We start from the raw sequence: 17,745 nt of genomic DNA, 5'->3' as shown, positions 1-17,745 counted from the left end.
CTATGTATAAATATTGAAGTTTACTGCAAACGAATAATAAAACAGAACTAATTAATATATGCCTTTATGTAAAAGAATCACTTAAAGTACGAACATCTATTCTAAATGCAAGAATACTCTAATTGTTCATCCTCTTTTTTCATTTTTCCTTTTTTCTTTTTTTTTCTTTCTTTTCTGTTGTTGTTATATTTAATTTGTAATCACGCCACTGTATTTGCTTAGTAAATGATTTGTAAATTTGTATAAAACCTTGTTCCTATCACAATTGACAAACTGTACTGTTATCATTATGTGTTGTTGACGATGTACTTTGTACAAGTCGAAATAAACTGTCTGTCTGTCTGTCTGTCTGTCTGTCTGTCTGTCTGTCTGTCTGTCTGTCTGTCTGTCTGTCTGTCTGTCTGTCTGTCTGTCTGTCTGTCTGTCTGTCTGTCTGTCTGTCTGTCTGTCTGTCTGTCTGTCTGTCTGTCTGTCTGTCTGTCTGTCTGTCTGTCTGTCTGTCTGTCTGTCTGTCTGTCTGTCTGTCTGTCTGTCTGTCTGTCTGTCTGTCTGTCTGTCTGTCTGTCTGTCTGTCTGTCTGTCATAAAGTGAACAAATATCTTACTGTAACAAAGAATTACATTTCTGTTTTGCAACGAGAATAAACCGTATTTAAACACAATAAATATATATGAGCTATAAACAAAAGTCTAAAATAAAACGACCAGGTAGAGTTTTAATTATATATTGTTCAGCTCTTCGCGCTCAAATATAAATGTACACAATAAAAGATAAAAAATACATAAATAACATTGACTACGGTTGTTTCCATGGTTTAAATAAATAAGTGTATTCCAGATAATCATGCTAAAAACAATACAATTTAAGAAAACGAGTTTCTTGCTGTTAGATTAGCCTCAGTAATGATGAATTGCGAGATTCAACTAGACTTATTATCCTTATATATTTTTTTGAATGTCAGTTTTCCTAGTTTACCGAAAAAAAGAACCAGTCCAAAATAACATCTCCAAATAATCAATTGGATTGCATAGTTGAAAACTCGAAAAGACGTACATTCTTCGTTACCTCACTTAATGAACTAATAACGATATACATTTAAATATATAAATACACCGCACAAATGGTCATGGACAGAAAAATTCACAGTATCGGACTTGACTTAAATTTAATCGGTACACAAATAAATGCAAATTTTGTTGAAGATTCGATAAAAAATGAATGGGTCATGAAGTGGCGATATTTGAGTGTTTTACAAAAAAAAAGGCCAATATCTAGAAGAGTGTGATTAGTCTGATGACCCAAACTTTTTCTCTATTTCATACCACAATACATGAACAAAAGTTTTATGATGATTCGACAAAGCGTGTAAGTTATACTCCTGAACTGTAAATATCCAATTTTGGCTAAGAAAAGAGAAATCACTTAAAAAAGCCTGATGCAAATTGACTGATTATCAAACATGGCCTCCATTTCATAAAAAGAAAAGATTCCAAAACTTTTAGTGAAAATTCAATAATTTATATGTATACGTCTTAGAAAGCGGAAAATATTAATTTGCCGGATTTGTGTTATACCTCATATATGACTTAATCAAGGAAGAGAAATGCAGTTGAAATGATGACATGGCGAGCGCATATTAAATAGACATTTACATACATAAATAAGTGTACACACATATTACTTGCCTCTAGTACAATTTGGCAAAGGCGACCATGACCCATTTCCGTGGCATAAAGCGCTCGATGGACCGATTAAAGAATAGTTCTGGTTGCACGAAAATGTAACGTTACTTCCTATAGTTATAGGACCGTTAAATTGCCCATTCGAAAGTATAGGGGTACTGCAACCAGGCACTATTTAATAGAAAATATCATGCATTTACAGTTTTGTTCCTTTTAATACCTTTCTATGAAAACAGATAAATAATTAGCATAAAATAACAACAAAATAGCAAATAGAGGCTGATGTATATTGTACAATACATGTATTACAATTTTCTATTATTGAAACTATTATAAGAGATTTTGAGCTTAATGTTTACTCGTATATTTATTAATCCGTTGCATGAACTGAAACGTGGCTTATAACCGATCTCACACAAGTATCTATAAAATAATTACCTGAAGTGGATGATGATGCAACAGCAGAAGAGCTTGACGGTTGTATCGTTGATGTTGATAAAACGCTTGAAGAGGTAGCAATAATCGTCGACGTAGGTATTGAAGTAAACGTTATTGTACTGGAGGCAGATTCAGTGAATGTCATGGTGAAAGATGTCTGTATTGAAGAAGTGGGAGATGACGTTAATATACTGGTGTCAGTACCTGTGGCTGTACTGGTGAGAGTAGCAGTGGCTGTACTGGTGAGAAAAGTTGTGGCTTTACTGATAACAGTATCTGTGGCTGTACTGGTGTCAGTAGGCGTGGTTGTAATGGTGTCAGTAGATATGGCTGTACTGGTGCCAGTAGATGCGGCTGTAATGGTGTCAATAGATGTGGTTGTACTGGTGCCAGTAGCTGTGACTGAACTTGTGTCAGTAGATGTGGCTGTAATGGTGCCAGTTGATGCGGCTGAAATGGTGTCAGTAGATGTTGTTGTAATGGTGCCAGTAGCTGTCGCTGAGCTGGTACCAGTAGACGTGGCTGTACTTGTGTCAGTAGATGTGGCTGTAATTGTGTCAGTAGATGTGGCTGTACTGGTGTCAGTAGATGCGACTGTAATGGTGTCAGTAGATGTGGTTGTACTGGTGCCAGTAGCTGTGACTGTACTTGTGTCAGTAGATGTGGATGTAATGGTGTCAGTAGATGTGGCTGTACTGGTGTCAGTAGATGTGGCTGTAATGGTACCAGTAGATGTGGCTGTAATGGTGCCAGTTGATGCGGCTGTAATGGTGTCAGTAGATGTTGTTGTAATGGTGCCAGTAGCTGTGCCTGAGCTGGTACCAGTAGACGTGGCTGTACTTGTGTCAGTAGATGTGGCTGTACTTGTGTCAGTAGATGTGGCTGTACTGGTGTCAGTAGATGCGGCTGTAATGGTGTCAGTAGCTGTAGCTGTACTGGTGTCAGTAGATGTAGCTTTACTGGTGTCAGTAGATGTGGCCGTAATTGTGGCAGTGGATGAGGCAGTAATAGTGTCAGAAGATAAGGATGTAATTGTGTCAGAAGATGTGATGGTAATGGTGTCAGAAGATGTGGGTGTAATGCTGTCAGAAGATGTGGCCGTAATTGTGTCAGAAGATGTGACTGTAATGGTATCAGAAGATGTGGGTGTAATGCTGTCAGAAGATGTGGCGGTAATTGTGTCAGAAGATGTTACTGTTATGGTATCAGAAGATGTGGCCGTAATTGTGTCAGAAGATGTGACTGTTATGGTATTAGAATATGTGGCCGTAATTGTGTCAGAAGATGTGACTGTAATGTTATCAGAAGATGTGGGTGTAATGCTGTCTGAAGATGTGGCCGTAATTGTGTCGGAAGATGTGACTGTAATGGTATCAGAAGGTGTGGCCGTATTTGTGTCAGAAGGAGTGACTGGTATGGTGTCAGAAGATGTGGGTGTAATGCTGTCAGAAGATGTGGCGGTTATTGTGTCAGAAGAAGTGACTGTAATGGTATCAGAAGATGTGGTCGTAATTGTGTCAGAAGATGTGAATGTAATGGTATCAGAAGATGTGGGTGTAATGCTGTCAGACGATGTGGCCGTAATTTTGTCAGAAGATGTGACTGTAATGGTATCAGAAGATGTGGCCGTAATTGTGTCAGAAGATGTGGCCGTTATTGTGTCAGAAGATGTGACTGTAATGGTATCAGAAGGTGTTGCCGTAATTGTATCAGAAGAAGTGACTGTAATGGTATTAGAAGATGTGGGTGTAATGCTGTCAGAAGATGTGGCCGTAATTGTGTCAGAAGATGTGACTGTTATAGAATCAGAAGATGTGGCCGTAATTGTGTCAGAAGATGTGACGGTAATGGTATCAGAAGATGTTGGTAGAATGCTGTCAGAAGATGTGGCCGTAATTGTGTCAGAAGATGTGACTGTAATGGCATCAGAAGATGTGGCCGTAATTGTGTCAGAAGATGTGACTGTAATGGTATCAGAAGATGTGGCCGTTATTGTGTAGGAAGATGTGGCCGTAATTGTGTCAGAAGATGTGACTGTAATGGTATCAGAAGATGTAGACGTAATTGTGTCAGAAGATGTGACTGTAATGGTATCAGAAGATGTGGGTGTAATGCTGTCAGAAGAAGTGGCTGTAATTGTGTCAGAAGATGTGGCTGTAATTGTTTCAGAAGATGTGGCTGTAATGGTATCAGAAGATGTGACCGTAACTGTGTCAGAAGATGAGACTGTTATGGTATCAAAAGATGTGGCCGTAATAATATCAGAAGAAGTGACTGTAATGGTATCAGAAGATGTGGCCGTAATTGTGTCAGAAGATGTGACTGTAATGGTATCAGAAGATGTTGGTGTAATGCTGTCTGAAGATGTGGCCGTAATTGCGTCAGAAGATGTGACTGTAATGGTGTCAGAAGATGTGGCCGTAATTGTGTCAGAAGATGTGACTGTAATGGTATCAGAAGATGTGGGTGTAATGCTGTCAGAAGAAGTGGCCGTAATTGTGTCAGAAGATGTGACTGTAATGGTATCAGAAGATGTGGGTGTTATGCTGTCAGAAGAAGTGGCCGTAATTGTGTCAGAAGATGTGACTGAAATGGTTTCAGAAGATGTGGCCGTAGTCGTGTCAGAAGATGTGGCCGTAATTGTGTCAGAAGATGTGACTGTAATGGTATCAGAAGATGTGGCCGTAATTGTGTCAGAAGAAGTGACTGAAAAGGTATCAGAAGATGTGGGTGTAATGCTGTCAGAAGATGTGGACGTAATTATATCAGAAGATGTAACTGTAATGTTATCAGAAGATGTGGCCGTAATTGTGTCAGAAGATGTGGCCGTAATTGTGTCAGAAAATGTGGCCGTAATTGTGTCAGAAGATGTAACCGTAATGGTATCAGAAGATGTGGGTGAAATGCTGTCAGGAGATGTGGCCGTAATTGTGTCAGAAGATGTAACTGTCATTGTATCAGAAGATGTAGGTGTAATACTGTCCGAGCATGTGTCCGTAATTGTGTCAGAAGATGTGACTGTAATGGAATCAAATGATGTGGCCGTAATTGTGTCAGAAGATGTGACTGTAATGGTATCAGAAGATGTGGGTGTAATGCTGTCAGAAGATGTGGCCGTAATTGTGTCAGAAGATGTGACTGTAATGGTATCAGAAGATGTTGGTGTAATGCTCTCTGCAGATGTGGACGTAATTGCGTCAGAAGATGTGACTGTACTGGTGTCAGAAGATGTGGCCGTAATTGTGTCAGAAGATGTGACTGTAATTGTGTCAGAAAATGTGGCCGTAATTGTGTCAGAAGATGTTACCGTAATGGTATCAGAAGATGTGGGTGAACTGCTGTCAGAAGAGGTGGCCGTAATTGTGTCAGAAGATGTAACTGTCATTGTATCAGAAGATGTAGGTGTAATACTGTCCGAGGATGTGGCCGTAATTGTGTCAGAAGATGTGACTGTAATGGAATCAAATGATGTGGCCGTAATTGTGTCAGAAGATGTGACTGTAATGGTATCAGAAGATGTGGGTGTAATGCTGTCAGAAGATATGGCCGTAATTGTGTCAGAAGATGTGACTGTAATGGTATCAGAAGATGTTGGTGTTATGCTCTCTGCAGATGTGGACGTAATTGCGTCAAAAGATGTGACTGTAATGGTGTCAGAAGATGTGGCCGTACTTGTGTCAGAAGATGTGACTGTAATGGTATCAGAAGATGTGGGTGTAACGCTGTCAGAAGATGTGGCCGTAATTGTGTCAGAAGATGTGGGTGTAATGCTGTCAGAAGATGTGGCCGTAATTGTGTCAGAAGATGTGACTGTAATGGTATCAGAAGATGTGGCCGTTATTGTGTCGGAAGATGTGTACGTAATTGTGTCAGAAGATGTGATTGTTATGGTATCAGAAGATGTGGCCGTAATTGTGTCAGACGATGTGACTGTAATGGTATCAGAAGATATGGCCGTAATTGTGTCAGAAGATGTGACTGTAATGACATCAGAAGATGTGTCCGTTATTGTGTCAGAGGATGTGACTGTAATGGTATCAGAATATGTTAGTGTAATGCTGTCAGAAGATGTGGCCGTAATTATGTCAGAAGATGTGACTGTACTGGTATCAGAAGATGTGGCCGTTATTGTGTCAGAAGATGTGGCCGTAATTGTGTCAGAAGATGTGACTGTAATGGTATCAGAAGATGTGGGTGCAATGCTGTCAGAAGATGTGGCTGTAATTGTGTCAGAAGAGGTGGCTGAAATGGTATCAGAAGATGTGGCCGAAACTGTGTCAGAAGATGAGACTGTTATGGTATCAGAAGATGTGGCCGTAATAATATCAGAAGATGTGACTGTAATGGTCTCAGATGATGTGGCCGTAATTGTGTCAGAAGATGTGACTGTAATGGTATCAGAAGATGTGGGTGTAATGCTGTCAGAAGATGTGGCCGTAATTGTGTCGGAAGATGTGACTGTAATGGTATCAGAAGATGTGGGTGTAATGCTGTCAGAGGATGTGGCCGTAATTGTGTCAGAAGATGTGACTGTAATGGTATCAGAAGATGTTGTCGTAATTGTATCAGAAGATGTGACTGTAATGGTATCAGAAGATGTGGGTGTAATGCTGTCAGAAGATATGGTCGTAATTGTGTCGGAAGATGTGACTGTAATGGTATCAGAAGATGTGGGTGTAATGCTGTCAGAGGATGTGGCCGTAATTGTGTCAGAAGATGTGACTGTCATGGTATCAGAATATGTGGCCGTTATTGTGTCAGAAGATGTGACTGTAATGGTATCAGAAGATGTGGGTGTAATGCTGTCAGAAGATGTGGCCTTAATTGTGTCGGAAGATGTGACTGTAATGGTATCAGAAGATGTGGGTGTAATGCTGTCAGAGGATGTGGCCGTAATTGTGTCAGAAGATGTGACTGTAATGGTATCAGAAGATGTTGCCGTAATTGTATCGGAAGATGTGACTGTAATGGTATCAGCAGATGTGGGTGTAATGCTGTCAGAGGATGTGGCCGTAATTGTGTCAGAAGATGTGACTGTCATGGTATCAGAAGATGTGGCCGTAATTGTGTCAGAAGATGTGACTGTAATGGTATCGGAAGATGTGGGTGTAATGCTGTCAGAAGATGTGGCCGTAATTGTGTCGGAAGATGTGACTGTAATGGTATCAGAAGATGTGGGTGTAATGCTGTCAGAGGATGTGGCCGTAATTTTGTCAGAAGATGTGACTGTCATGGTATCAGAAGATGTGGCCGTAATTGTGTCAGAAGATGTGACTGTAATGGTATCAGAAGATGTGGGTGTAATGCTGTCAGAGGATGTGGCCGTAATTGTGTCAGAAGATGTGACTGTAATGGTATCAGAAGATGTTGCCGTAATTGTATCAGAAGATGTGACTGTAATGGTATCAGAAGATGTGGGTGTAATGCTGTCAGAGGAAATGGCCGTAATTGTGTCAGAAGATGTGACTGTCATGGTATCAGAAGATGTGGCCGTAATTGTGTCAGAAGATGTGACTGTAATGGTATCAGAAGATGTGGGTGTAATGCTGTCAGAGGATGTGGCCGTAATTGTGTCAGAAGATGTGACTGTAATGGTATCAGAAGATGTGGGTGTAATGCTGTCAGAGGATGTGGCCGTAATTGTGTCAGATGATGTGACTGTCATGGTATCAGAAGATGTGGCCGTAATTGTGTCAGAAGATGTGACTGTAATGGTATCAGAAGATGTGGGTGTAATGCTGTCAGAAAATGTGGCCGTAATTGTGTCGGAAGATGTGACTGTAATGGTATCAGAAGATGTGGGTGTAATGCTGTCAGAGGATGTGGCCGTAATTGTGTCAGAAGATGTGACTGTAATGGTATCAGAAGATGTGACTGTAATGGTATCAGAAGATGTGGGTGTAATGCTGTCAGAAGATGTGGCCGTAATTGTGTCGGAAGATGTGACTGTAATGGTATCAGAAGATGTGGGTGTAATGCTGTCAGAGGATGTGGCCGTAATTGTGTCAGAAGATGTGACTGTAATGGTATCAGAAGATGTTGCCGTAATTGTATCAGAAGATGTGACTGTAATGGTATCAGAAGATGTGGGTGTAATGCTGTCAGAGGATGTGGCCGTAATTGTGTCAGAAGAAGTGACTGTCATGGTATCAGAAGATGTGGCCGTAATTGTGTCAGAAGATGTGACTCTAATGGTATCAGAAGATGTGGGTGTAATGCTGTCAGAAGATGTGGCCGTAATTGTGTCGGAAGATGTGACTGTAATGGTATCAGAAGATGTGGGTGTAATGCTGCCAGAGGATGTGGCCGTAATTGTGTCAGAAGATGTGACTGTAATGGTATCAGAAGATGTTGCCGTAATTGTATCAGAAGATGTGACTATAATGGTATCAGAAGATGTGGGTGTAATGCTGTCAGAGAATGTGGCCGTAATTGTGTCAGAAGATGTGACTGTAATGGTATAAGAAGATGTTGCCGTAATTGTATCAGAAGATGTGACTGTAATGGTATCAGAAGATGTGGGTGTAATGCTGTCAGAGGATGTGGCCGTAATTGTGTCAGAAGATGTGACTGTCATGGTATCAGAAGATGTGGCCGTAATTGTGTCAGAAGATGTGACTGTAATGGTATCAGAAGATGTGGGTGTAATGCTGTCAGAAGATGTGGCCGTAATTGTGTCGGAAGATGTGACTGTAATGGTATCAGAAGATGTGGGTGTAATGCTGTCAGAGGATGTGGCCGTAATTGTGTCAGAAGATGTGACTGTAATGGTATCAGAAGATGTTGCCGTAATTGTATCAGAAGATGTGACTGTAATGGTATCAGAAGATGTGGGTGTAATGCTGTCAGAGGATGTGGCCGTAATTGTGTCAGAAGATGTGACTGTCATGGTATCAGAAGATGTGGCCGTAATTGTGTCAGAAGATGTGACTGTAATGGTATCAGAAGATGTGGGTGTAATGCTGTCAGAAGATGTGGCCGTAATTGTGTCGGAAGATGTGACTGTAATGGTATCAGAAGATGTGGGTGTAATGCTGTCAGAGGATGTGGCCGTAATTGTGTCAGAAGATGTGACTGTCATGGTATCAGAAGATGTGGCCGTAATTGTGTCAGAAGATGTGACTGTAATGGTATCAGAAGATGTGGGTGTAATGCTGTCAGAAGATGTGGCCGTAATTGTGTCGGAAGATGTGACTGTAATAGTATCAGAAGATGTGGGTGTAATGCTGTCAGAGGATGTGGCCGTAATTGTGTCAGAAGATGTGACTGTAATGGTATCAGAAGATGTTGCCGTAATTGTATCAGAAGATGTGACTGTAATGGTATCAGAAGATGTGGGTGTAATGCTGTCAGAAGATGTGGCTGTAATTGTGTCAGAAGATGTGACTGTAATGGTATCAGAAGATGTGGGTGTAATGCTGTCAGAAGATGTGGCCGTAATTGTGTCGGAAGATGTGACTGTAATGGTATCAGAAGATGTGGGTGTAATGCTGTCAGAGGATGTGGCCGTAATTGTGTCAGAAGATGTGACTGTAATGGTATCAGAAGATGTTGCCGTAATTGTATCAGAAGATGTGACTGTAATGGTATCAGAAGATGTGGGTGTAATGCTGTCAGAGGATGTGGCCGTATATGTGTCAGAAGATGTGACTCTCATGGTATCAGAAGATGTGGCCGTAATTGTGTCAGAAGATGTGACTGTAATGGTATCAGAAGATGTGGGTGTAATGCTGTCAGAAGATGTGGCCGTTATTGTGTCGGAAGATGTGACTGTAATGATATCAGAAGATGTGGGTGTAATGCTGTCAGAGGATGTGGCCGTAATTGTGTCAGAAGATGTGACTGTAATGGTATCAGAAGATGTTGCCGTAATTGTATCAGAAGATGTGACTGTAATGGTATCAGAAGATGTGGGTGTAATGCTGTCAGAGGATGTGGCCGTAATTGTGTCAGAAGATGTGACTGTCATGGTATCAGCAGATGTGGCCGTAATTGTGTCAGAAGATGTGACTGTAATGGTATCAGAAGATGTGGGTGTAATGCTGTCAGAGGATGTGGCCGTAATTGTGTCAGAAGATGTGACTGTAATGGTATCAGAAGATGTTGCCGTAATTGTATCAGAAGATGTGACTGTAATGGTATCAGAAGATATGGGTGTAATGCTGTCAGAGGATGTGGCCGTAATTGTGTCAGAAGATGTGACTGTCATGGTATCAGAAGATGTTGCCGTAATTGTATCAGAAGATGTGACTGTAATGGTATCAGAAGATGTGGGTGTAATGCTGTCAGAGGATGTGGCCGTAATTGTGTCAGAAGATGTGACTGTCATGGTATCAGAAGATGTGGCCGTAATTGTGTCAGAAGATGTGACTGTAATAGTATCAGAAGATGTGGGTGTAATGCTGTCAGAAGATGTGGCCGTAATTGTGTCGGAAGATGTGACTGTAATGGTATCAGAAGATTTTGCCGTAATTGTATCAGAATATGTGACTGTTATGGTATCAGAAGATGTGGGTGTAATGCTGTCAGAGGATGTGGCCGTAATTGTGTCAGAAGATGTGACTGTCATGGTATCAGAAGATGTGGCCGTAATTGTGTCAGAAGATGTGACTGTAATGGTATCAGAAGATGTGGGTGTAATGCTGTCAGAGGATGTGGCCGTAATTGTGTCAGAAGATGTGACTGTAATGGTATCAGAAGATGTTGCCGTAATTGTATCAGAAGATGTGACTGTAATGGTATCAGAAGATGTGGCCGTAATTGTGTCAGAAGATGTGACTGTAATAGTATCAGAAGATGTGGGTGTAATGCTGTCAGAAGATGTGGCCGTAATTGTGTCGGAAGATGTGACTGTAATGGTATCAGAAGATGTGGGTGTAATGCTGTCAGAGGATGTGGCCGTAATTGTGTCAGAAGATGTGACTGTAATGGTATCAGAAGATGTTGCCGTAATTGTGTCAGAAGATGTGACTGTCATGGTATCAGAAGATGTGGCCGTAATTGTGTCAGAAGATGTGACTGTAATAGTATCAGAAGATGTGACTGTAATGGTATCAGAAGATGTGGATGTAATGCTGTCAGAGGATGTGGCCGTAATTGTGTCAGAAGATGTGACTGTCATGGTATCAGAAGATGTGGCCGTAATTGTGTCAGAAGATGTGACTGTAATGGTATCAGAAGATGTGGGTGTAATGCTGTCAGAAGATGTGGCCGTAATTGTATCAGAAGATGTGACTGTAATGGTATCAGAAGATGTGGATGTAATGCTGTCAGAGGATGTGGCCGTAATTGTGTCAGAAGATGTGACTGTCATGGTATCAGAAGATGTGGCCGTAATTGTGTCAGAAGATGTGACTGTAATGGTATCAGAAGATGTGGGTGTAATGCTGTCAGAAGATGTGGCCGTAATTGTATCAGAAGATGTGACTGTAATGGTTTCAGAAGATGTGGGTGTAATGCTGTCAGAGGATGTGGCCGTAATTGTGTCAGAAGATGTGACTGTCATGGTATCAGAAGATGTGGCCGTAATTGTGTCAGAAGATGTGACTGTAATGGTATCAGAAGATGTGGGTGTAATGCTGTCAGAAGATGTGGCCGTAATTGTGTCGGAAGATGTGACTGTAATGGTATCAGAAGATGTGGGTGTAATGCTGTCAGAGGATGTGGCCGTAATTGTGTCAGAAGATGTTTCTGTAATGGTATCAGAAGATGTTGCCGTAATTGTATCAGAAGATGTGACTGTAATGGTATCAGAAGATGTGGATGTAATGCTGTCAGAGGATGTGGCCGTAATTGTGTCAGAAGATGTGACTGTCATGGTATCAGAAGATGTGGCCGTAATTGTGTCAGAAGATGTGACTGTAATGGTATCAGAAGATGTGGGTGTAATGCTGTCAGAAGATGTGGCCGTAATTGTGTCGGAAGATGTGACTGTAATGGTATCAGAAGATGTGGGTGTAACGCTGTCAGAGGATGTGGCCGTAATTGTGTCAGAAGATGTGACTGTCATGGTATCAGAAGATGTGGCCGTAATTGCGTCAGAAGATGTGACTGTAATGGTATCAGAAGATGTGGGTGTAATGCTGTCAGAAGATGTGGCCGTAATTGTGTCGGAAGATGTGACTGTAATGGTATCAGAAGATGTGGGTGTAATGCTGTCAGAGGATGTGGCCGTAATTGTGTCAGAAGATGTGACTGTAATGGTATCAGAAGATGTTGCCGTAATTGTATCAGAAGATGTGACTGTAATGGTATCAGAAGATGTGGGTGTAATGCTGTCAGAGGATGTGGCCGTAATTGTGTCAGAAGATGTGACTGTCATGGTATCAGAAGATGTGGCCGTAATTGTGTCAGAAGATGTGACTGTAATGGTATCAGAAGATGTGGGTGTAATGTTGTCAGAAGATGTGGCCGTAATTGTGTCAGAAGATGTGACTGTCATGGTATCAGAAGATGTGGCCGTAATTGTGTCAGAGGATGTGGCCGTAATTGTGTCAGAAGATGTGACTGTAATGGTATCAGAAGATGTTGCCGTAATTGTGTCGGAAGATGTGACTGTAATGGTATCAGAAGATGTTGCCGTAATTGTATCAGAATATGTGACTGTAATGGTATCAGAAGATGTGGGTGTAATGCTGTCAGAGGATGTGGCCGTAATTGTGTCAGAAGATGTGACTGTCATGGTATCAGAAGATGTGGCCGTAATTGTGTCAGAAGATGTGACTGTAATGGTATCAGAAGATGTGGGTGTAATGCTGTCAGAATATGTGGCCGTAATTGTGTCGGAAGATGTGACTGTAATGGTATCAGAAGATGTGGGTGTAATGCTGTCAGAGGATGTGGCCGTAATTGTGTCAGAAGATGTGACTGTAATGGTATCAGAAGATGTTGCCGTAATTGTATCAGAAGATGTGACTGTAATGGTATCAGAAGATGTGGGTGTAATGCTGTCAGAGGATGTGGCCGTAATTGTGTCAGAAGATGTGACTGTCATGGTATCAGAAGATGTGGCCGTAATTGTGTCAGAAGATGTGACTGTAATGGTATCAGAAGATGTGGGTGTAATGCTGTCAGAGGATGTGGCCGTAATTGTGTCAGAAGATGTGACTGTAATGGTATCAGAAGATGTTGCCGTAATTGTATCAGAAGATGTGACTGTAATGGTATCAGAAGATATGGGTGTAATGCTGTCAGAGGATGTGGCCGTAATTGTGTCAGAAGATGTGACTGTCATGGTATCAGAAGATGTGGCCGTAATTGTGTCAGAAGATGTGACTGTAATGGTATCAGAAGATGAGGGTGTAATGCTGTCAGAAGATGTGGCCGTAATTGTGTCGGAAGATGTGACTGTAATGGTATCAGAAGATGTGGGTGTAATGCTGTCAGAGGATGTGGCCGTAATTGTGTCAGAAGATGTGACTGTAATGGTATCAGAAGATGTTGCCGTAATTGTATCAGAAGATGTGACTGTAATGGTATCAGAAGATGTGGGTGTAATGCTGTCAGAGGATGTGGCCGTAATTGTGTCAGAAGATGTGACTGTCATGGTATCAGAAGATGTGGCCGTAATTGTGTCAGAAGATGTGACTGTAATGGTATCAGAAGATGTGGGTGTAATGCTGTCAGAAGATGTGGCCGTAATTGTGTCGGAAGATGTGACTGTAATGGTATCAGAAGATGTGGGTGTAATGCTGTCAGAGGATGTGGCCGTAATTGTGTCAGAAGATGTGACTGTCATGGTATCAGAAGATGTGGCCGTAATTGTGTCAGAAGATGTGACTGTAATGGTATCAGAAGATGTGGGTGTAATGCTGTCAGAAGATGTGGCCGTAATTGTGTCGGAAGATGTGGCTGTAATGGTATCAGAAGATGTGGGTGTAATGCTGTCAGAGGATGTGGCCGTAATTGTGTCAGAAGATGTGACTGTAATGGTATCAGAAGATGTTGCCGTAATTGTATCAGAAGATGTGACTGTAATGGTATCAGAAGATGTGGGTGTAATGCTGTCAGAGGATGTGGCCGTAATTGTGTCAGAAGATGTGACTGTCATGGTATCAGAAGATGTGGCCGTAATTGTGTCAGAAGATGTGACTGTAATGCTATTTGAAGATGTGGGTGTAATGTTGTCAGAAGATGTGGCCGTAATTGTGTCGGAAGATGTGACTGTAATGGTATCAGAAGATGTGGGTGTAATGCTGTCAGAGGATGTGGCCGTAATTGTGTCAGAAGATGTGACTGTAATGGTATCAGAAGATGTTGCCGTAATTTTATCAGAAGATGTGACTGTAATGGTATCAGAAGATGTGGGTGTAATGCTGTCAGAGGATGTGGCCGTAATTGTGTCAGAAGATGTGACTGTCATGGTACCAGAAGTTGTGGCCGTAATTGTGTCAGAAGATGTGACTGTAATGGTATCAGAAGATGTGGGTGTAATGCTGTCAGAGGATGTGGCCGTAATTGTGTCAGAAGATGTGACTGTAATGGTATCAGAAGATGTTGCCGTAATTGTATCAGAAGATGTGACTGTAATGGTATCAGAAGATGTGGGTGTAATGCTGTCAGAGGATGTGGCCGTAATTGTGTCAGAAGATGTGACTGTCATGGTATCAGAAGATGTGGCCGTAATTGTGTCAGAAGATGTGACTGTAATGGTATCAGAAGATGTGGGTGTAATGCTGTCAGAAGATGTGGCCGTAATTGTGTCGGAAGATGTGACTGTAATGGTATCAGAAGATGTGGGTGTAATGCTGTCAGAGGATGTGGCCGTAATTGTGTCAGAAGATGTGACTGTCATGGTATCAGAAGATGTGGCCGTAATTGTGTCCGAAGATGTGACTGTAATGGTATCAGAAGATGTGGGTGTAATGCTGTCAGAAGATGTGGCCGTAATTTTGTCGGAAGATGTGACTGTAATGGTATCAGAAGATGTGGGTGTAATGCTGTCAGAGGATGTGGCCGTAATTGTGTCAGAAGATGTGACTGTAATGGTATCAGAAGATGTTGCCGTAATTGTATCAGAAGATGTGACTGTAATGGTATCAGAAGATGTGGGTGTAATGCTGTCAGAGGATGTGGCCGTAATTGTGTCAGAAGATGTGACTGTCATGGTATCAGAAGATGTGGCCGTAATTGTGTCAGAAGATGTGACTGTAATGGTATCAGAAGATGTGGGTGTAATGCTGTCAGAAGATGTGGCCGTTATTGTGTCAGAAGATGTGACTATAATGGTATCAGAAGATGTTGCCGTAATTGTATCAGAAGATGTGACTGTAATGGTATCAGAAGATGTGGGTGTAATGCTGTCAGAGGATGTGGCCGTAATTGTGTCAGAAGATGTGACTGTCATGGTATCAGAAGATGTGGCCGTAATTGTGTCAGAAGATGTGACTGTAATGGTATCAGAAGATGTGGGTGTAATGCTGTCAGAAGATGTGGCCGTAATTGTGTCGGAAAATATGACTGTAATGGTATCAGAAGATGTGGGTGTAATGCTGTCAGAGGATGTGGCCGTAATTGTGTCAGAAGATGTGACTGTAATGGTATCAGAAGATGTTGCCGTAATTGTATCAGAAGATGTGACTGTAATGGTATCAGAAGATGTGGGTGTAATGCTGTCAGAGGATGTGGCCGTAATTGAGTCAGAAGATGTGACTGTCATGGTATCAGAAGATGTGGCCGTAATTGTGTCAGAAGATGAGACTGTAATGGTATCAGAAGATGTGGGTGTAATGCTGTCAGAAGATGTGGCCGTAATTGTGTCGGAAGATGTGACTGTAATGGTATCAGAAGATGTGGGTGTAATGCTGTCAGAGGATGTGGCCGTAATTGTGTCAGAAGATGTGACTGTCATGGTATCAGAAGATGTGGCCGTAATTGTGTCAGAAGATGTGACTGTAATGGTATCAGAAGATGTGGGTGTAATGCTGTCAGAAGATGTGGCCGTAATTGTGTCGGAAGATGTGACTGTAATGGTATCAGAAGATGTGGGTGTAATGCTGTCAGAGGATGTGGCCGTAATTGTGTCAGAAGATGTGACTGTAATGGTATCAGAAGATGTTGCCGTAATTGTATCAGAATATGTTACTGTAATGGTATCAGAAGATGTGGGTGTAATGCTGTCAGAAGATGTGGCCGTAATTGTGTCAGAAGATGTGACTGTAATGGTATCAGAAGATGTTGCCGTAATTGTATCAGAAGATGTGACTGTAATGGTATCAGAAGATGTGGGTGTAATGCTGTCAGAGGATGTGGCCGTAATTGTGTCAGAAGATGTGACTGTCATGGTATCAGAAGATGTGGCCGTAATTGTGTCAGAAGATGTGACTGTAATGGTATCAGAAGATGTGGGTGTAATGCTGTCAGAGGATGTGGCCGTAATTGTGTCAGAAGATGTGACTGTAATGGTATCAGAAGATGTTGCCGTAATTGTATCAGAAGATGTGACTGTAATGGTATCAGAAGATGTGGGTGTAATGCTGTCAGAGGATGTGGCCGTAATTGTGTCAGAGGATGTGACTGTCATGGTATCAGAAGATGTGGCCGTAATTGTGTCAGAAGATGTGACTGTAATGCTATCAGAAGATGTGGGTGTAATGTTGTCAGAAGATGTGGCCGTAATTGTGTCGGAAGATGTGACTGTAATGGTATCAGAAGATGTGGGTGTAATGCTGTCAGAGGATGTGGCCGTAATTGTGTCAGAGGATGTGACTGTAATGGTATCAGAAGATGTTGCCGTAATTTTATCAGAAGATGTGACTGTAATGGTATCAGAAGATGTGGGTGTAATGCTGTCAGAGGATGTGGCCGTAATTGTGTCAGAAGATGTGACTGTCATGGTACCAGAAGTTGTGGCCGTAATTGTGTCAGAAGATGTGACTGTAATGGTATCAGAAGATGTGGGTGTAATGCTGTCAGAGGATGTGGCCGTAATTGTGTCAGAAGATGTGACTGTAATGGTATCAGAAGATGTTGCCGTAATTGTATCAGAAGATGTGACTGTAATGGTATCAGAAGATGTGGGTGTAATGCTGTCAGAGGATGTGGCCGTAATTGTGTCAGAAGATGTGACTGTCATGGTATCAGAAGATGTGGCCGTAATTGTGTCAGAAGATGTGACTGTAATGGTATCAGAAGATGTTGCCGTAATTGTATCAGAAGATGTGACTGTAATGGTATCAGAAGATGTGGGTGTAATGCTGTCAGAGGATGTGGCCGTAATTGTGTCAGAAGATGTGACTGTCATGGTATCAGAAGATGTGGCCGTAATTGTGTCAGAAGATGTGACTGTAATGGTATCAGAAGATGTGGGTGTAATGCTGTCAGAAGATGTGGCCGTAATTGTGTCGGAAGATGTGACTGTAATGGTATCAGAAGATGTGGGTGTAATGCTGTCAGAGGATGTGGCCGTAATTGTGTCAGAAGATGTGACTGTCATGGTATCAGAAGATGTGGCCGTAATTGTGTCCGAAGATGTGACTGTAATGGTATCAGAAGATGTGGGTGTAATGCTGTCAGAAGATGTGGCCGTAATTGTGTCGGAAGATGTGACTGTAATGGTATCAGAAGATGTGGGTGTAATGCTGTGAGAGGATGTGGCCGTAATTGTGTCAGAAGATGTGACTGTAAT

General features: G+C 41.8%; 2 protein-coding genes across 2 annotated transcripts; both read right to left on the bottom strand.

The window, feature by feature from the left end:
- Window positions 1–841: 841 nt before the first annotated feature.
- Window positions 842–14,514, bottom strand: LOC127859592 (serine-rich adhesin for platelets-like; the record flags this gene model as incomplete). Its single annotated transcript, XM_052397091.1, has 9 exons — window positions 842–846; window positions 2,325–3,202; window positions 3,796–3,842; window positions 4,150–4,218; window positions 4,708–4,858; window positions 5,260–5,294; window positions 8,608–9,264; window positions 10,768–11,802; window positions 14,446–14,514. Coding segments are annotated over 9 exons (2,946 nt in total), but the record flags the coding sequence as incomplete, so codon positions are not given.
- A 507-nt stretch (window positions 14,515–15,021) lies between these two features.
- LOC127860491 (uncharacterized) lies at window positions 15,022–15,530 on the bottom strand (the record flags this gene model as incomplete). Its single annotated transcript, XM_052398593.1, has 1 exon — window positions 15,022–15,530. A coding segment is annotated over exon 1 (444 nt), but the record flags the coding sequence as incomplete, so codon positions are not given.
- Between the last annotated feature and the right edge of the window lie 2,215 nt (window positions 15,531–17,745).

Source organism: Dreissena polymorpha, chromosome 15 (assembly GCF_020536995.1).
Source record: "Dreissena polymorpha isolate Duluth1 chromosome 15, UMN_Dpol_1.0, whole genome shotgun sequence".
Classification (NCBI taxonomy): domain Eukaryota; kingdom Metazoa; phylum Mollusca; class Bivalvia; order Myida; family Dreissenidae; genus Dreissena; species Dreissena polymorpha.
The sequence above is the reverse complement of the archived record's forward strand: the minus strand, read 5'-3'. Positions and strand labels throughout refer to the sequence as shown.